The sequence below is a fragment of the Ciona intestinalis genome, chromosome 7 (genome assembly GCF_000224145.3).
Source record: "Ciona intestinalis chromosome 7, KH, whole genome shotgun sequence".
NCBI lineage: Eukaryota > Metazoa > Chordata > Ascidiacea > Phlebobranchia > Cionidae > Ciona > Ciona intestinalis.
Genome location: NC_020172.2, coordinates 1,940,531 through 1,944,065, shown reverse-complemented (window position 1 = coordinate 1,944,065; position 3,535 = coordinate 1,940,531). Strand labels below are relative to the sequence as shown.

The following is a 3,535-nucleotide window of genomic DNA, read 5'->3' as shown; positions in this document are numbered from 1 at the left end:
CTTGTGTTTGCAGATGTCTGTAGGAGAGAGGGCAACACTAACTTGCTCTCCTGATTATGCATATGGTTCGAAGGGCATTGGTGGTGTTATTCCACCTAATGCTACTCTCATATTTGATGTGGAGCTTTTAGGTGTAGAGTAAATTTCATTCACATTGAATGCGGATTTGCTTATGTATTCTGTTGCAAATCTAATTGTCTGACATATATAGTTCTGTTTTTTACACCACATAGTAAAATATTCGTTTCTGTACAATTACTGTTACATTTACCCAGAATGGTAGCAGTACATACAACATCATGACTTGGTTTCATTGTTTTAATGTTTGTTAGTCCTGTAGCATCACAGCTTATTCAAAGTGAAATGCCGCAGTGTTATTCATTAAATGGGACCTTGCACTGGAAGTAACAATAAACCACATGACTCCATTGTTTCGTTTCATGTTTTAACTTGCACTGTTAGTAGCTACATTATGGTTTTTTTATGGTCATTTTTTTAAGGTTGATCTATTGCTTAAAAAAATAAAACTTATATTATTATAAGAAAAAAGGAATTTATAATATGCAGCCAACTGTTGTGCTTTTTAAAACAGTTAAATGGAAACTAGTCTTCCATATAAAAAAATGCATTGCATTTAATATGATGCATAATGAATGTACTATATTTAAAACAGGCATTTTTTTAAAATAAGTGAGTCATATACTGGTTTATAAAGTGTTACATTTGTAAAAGGCAGATCAATAATTGAAGGTCCACTTGCACATCAAGAAGTCAAATACTGAACTTTATTTAAATGGTCACCTTATACAGCATTTAATGATTCTGACATTACTTCCACGTTGTGGCGCGATTTCGACTGTGGTCTCTTGCTCGTATTCCTCCAACCCCACCCAGAAGTCCTCGAGATCGTGAGTCTCGTTCTCCCACTGCTCCTCCACCAGAGGTTGCTCCTCCAACCCCACCCTCATTCTGCTGATGCGCAAGCTCCTCATCATAAAGGAGATCATAATGTCCGTAAGCATCACGTGGTGGAATCTTGTTCCATCTCACATCGGGAACTTCTCCTCCAGGAGCAACAACATTTATTGTGTCATTCATAAGATTATATTTCATGATTCGGTCGTTGGCTGTTGTTGATGAAAGTGAAGGTGATGCATTCACCTGAAACAAGTTGTATAAAGAGCAAACATTGCTTCTACTTATTTTATCATTTGTGAAAGACAAACATCGATTTAGTGTGGTGAAAACTGTATAAAAACTGTTGTTAACTGTAATGTTTATTTTTTATCTATTAAAACTCACTTCAATTAGCCATGGTTTTAGTTTGTCATCTATTATGATGTCATAACCATAAACTTCGAAGCAGTGTCGATCATTGGCCATTGATCCAGATACTGCTTTTAATGACATGACAGTCAACCAGTTAATTTCATCAAACAACTTGTCTGTAACAGATTTTCCTCTGGTGCCTTCCAAATAAAGACGCAAATTGCTGAAACAATCAACATACTTCAATTAGCATGAAGGGAGAAAAATGAACAGGTAAAAAGTATGAAGATATTCACCAAGAAAGGCCATCTCTAAAAATTAGGTATTAAAAAATTTAGAAAACCATACTTTACATTTTATTTTCTGTCAGGGGTGTTTATATTTTTTAAAAATATTTTTTAATTAAAAAAAAAAATAATATTCAAAGGTGGGGTCCTGACCCCACCCTTGTATACGCCCCTTGTTGTAGTATATGGCATAGGAAATGCCTATTTTGCGTTAAAAAGTATTTATTTGCACACTTACAAATACTAAAACATAAGGTTTAATTTATTCTAATTGGCATATATGTTTTGTGTGATGTAAAAAAAACCAGACATTACCTGGGAGACAAAATGTTAGCCATGGCTATGTTCTTAGGGTAAAAATAGTTCCACTGACTATGTTGCCAAAATCATATTTGCACAAAGAGAAACTGATGTCATTTTTTATAACCAGTGCACAGATAGTCTTACTAGGCTGATTTATAAAAACAATTATTTTTAAGAAGCACTTAAAAAATGTTTTAGACGTCACTGTTACACCTCTTTAAATGTTTTGGTGGTCTGGCAAATATAAGCTCTTTAGGTCACTTTAAGAAATGTCAGTGATATAACTAAATAAATTTAAATACTGTTATCTTGAAAAGGTTCATAGTATCATAGATTTACGCTTGATGAGTCTATCTGCACACTATTAATAATAAAAATTGATTTTTCGTTTAAAAACATCATAACCAGGTAATTTTTTTTTGTAGATTCTAAACCTTATAGTCCACTTTCCACCATGCACAGGATTGTATTCCTCTCCATGTTTTTGTATGGAAACATTAGTTAAATGCACAAACATATTGTCAAGTTCATTGCTGCTCTGTGTGTACTTCACTGTGCAAAAACGACAGAATCCCAACCGATACATGTAACATTTTAACGGCCGATATGAGGTTACCAAGACATACCTAAACAAAAGAATTACTTTAGTAGTTAGTAACTATCCATAATCATGCACAACTCAAAACTATAGCCTTAGATTTAATTTATCACTTGTACCAAAAAGGTAGTAAAACTAAAATGTTTTTCAATTTTTTGTTTTCTGAACTGTATGGTGTTTTCTCTATTAACATACTGAAATTTACGGTTTATCTTAACATCAATAATATATTTACATTCGAAGGTCGAACTTTTTTCCCCCAATCAACAGCGGGTTATCGATGTATCGGGAAATAACGTACGCATCCCTAGCACTAGGTGGAGCAAACGATGAGGTACGACTGTCTCGTGACCATTTCTTGATTTGAGAAAGTTTGTTTATGAGAAAAATGCCAATTCCTCTTGCCTAAAGTGAAAGGAAAATGTCAAACATAACCATTTTTTTAACTTCCTATAGTGAGATGTTAGTTTTTTTTTAATAGAGCGACTCCTGGGTTGTGATAGTAAAGACATTACAGGCCAACTATTCTATTATACTTTGTGCATTTATAATGTTACCTGGCAAAAATACATTTGGAGCTTGGGTTGGGTTTAACAAAGTTTCAAGTGTGTAGTGATGGGCCAAATACTTAAGTTTATCAAAATCTGAACTTTTATTACACTTATGACATGATTAGGACAAAAAAACAACAGTATATACATTCAATTAAAAATTTTGTACACAATAAGGACTGAACTCTAATACTGTAATAGAATTTTTAAAATAAGTTAGTAACTTCATACTTTTCCACATGGTTTCATAATCCAGGTACTTGAGGGATTTTTTCGGAATTCTTCAACAAAGAGATTGTAATCAGCAGGTAGAAGGAACGTGACAGGTATTGAATCAAGGTAAATATATCTGCCAAGTTCATCCTGTGTGAAATATTAAAATATTTAGTGTGTTAGTTTACATGATTTTATTTGCACCAAATGTATTATATGAAACTAAAACATCAGATTCTGCCAAATACGGCTTATGTCCATGGCTTTTTGTAGACAAATATGGCTTTTGGCTAGAATATTAACAATGTATGTAA

General features: G+C 33.2%; 1 protein-coding gene across 1 annotated transcript in view; it reads right to left on the bottom strand.

Moving 5' to 3' along the window:
- Positions 1-380: 380 nt before the first annotated feature.
- Positions 381-3,535, bottom strand: part of LOC104265811 (probable tubulin polyglutamylase TTLL1) — a 4,457-nt gene continuing 1,302 nt past the window's right edge. Inside the window, exons 4-8 of the mRNA XM_009860655.3 lie at positions 3,240-3,371; positions 2,693-2,862; positions 2,294-2,485; positions 1,303-1,492; positions 381-1,161 (exon numbers count right to left, since the gene is read on the bottom strand). Coding sequence (XP_009858957.1) covers positions 829-1,161; positions 1,303-1,492; positions 2,294-2,485; positions 2,693-2,862; positions 3,240-3,371 — 1,017 coding nt within the window. The 3' untranslated portion in view covers positions 381-828. The remainder of the gene's footprint in view (positions 1,162-1,302; positions 1,493-2,293; positions 2,486-2,692; positions 2,863-3,239; positions 3,372-3,535) is intronic.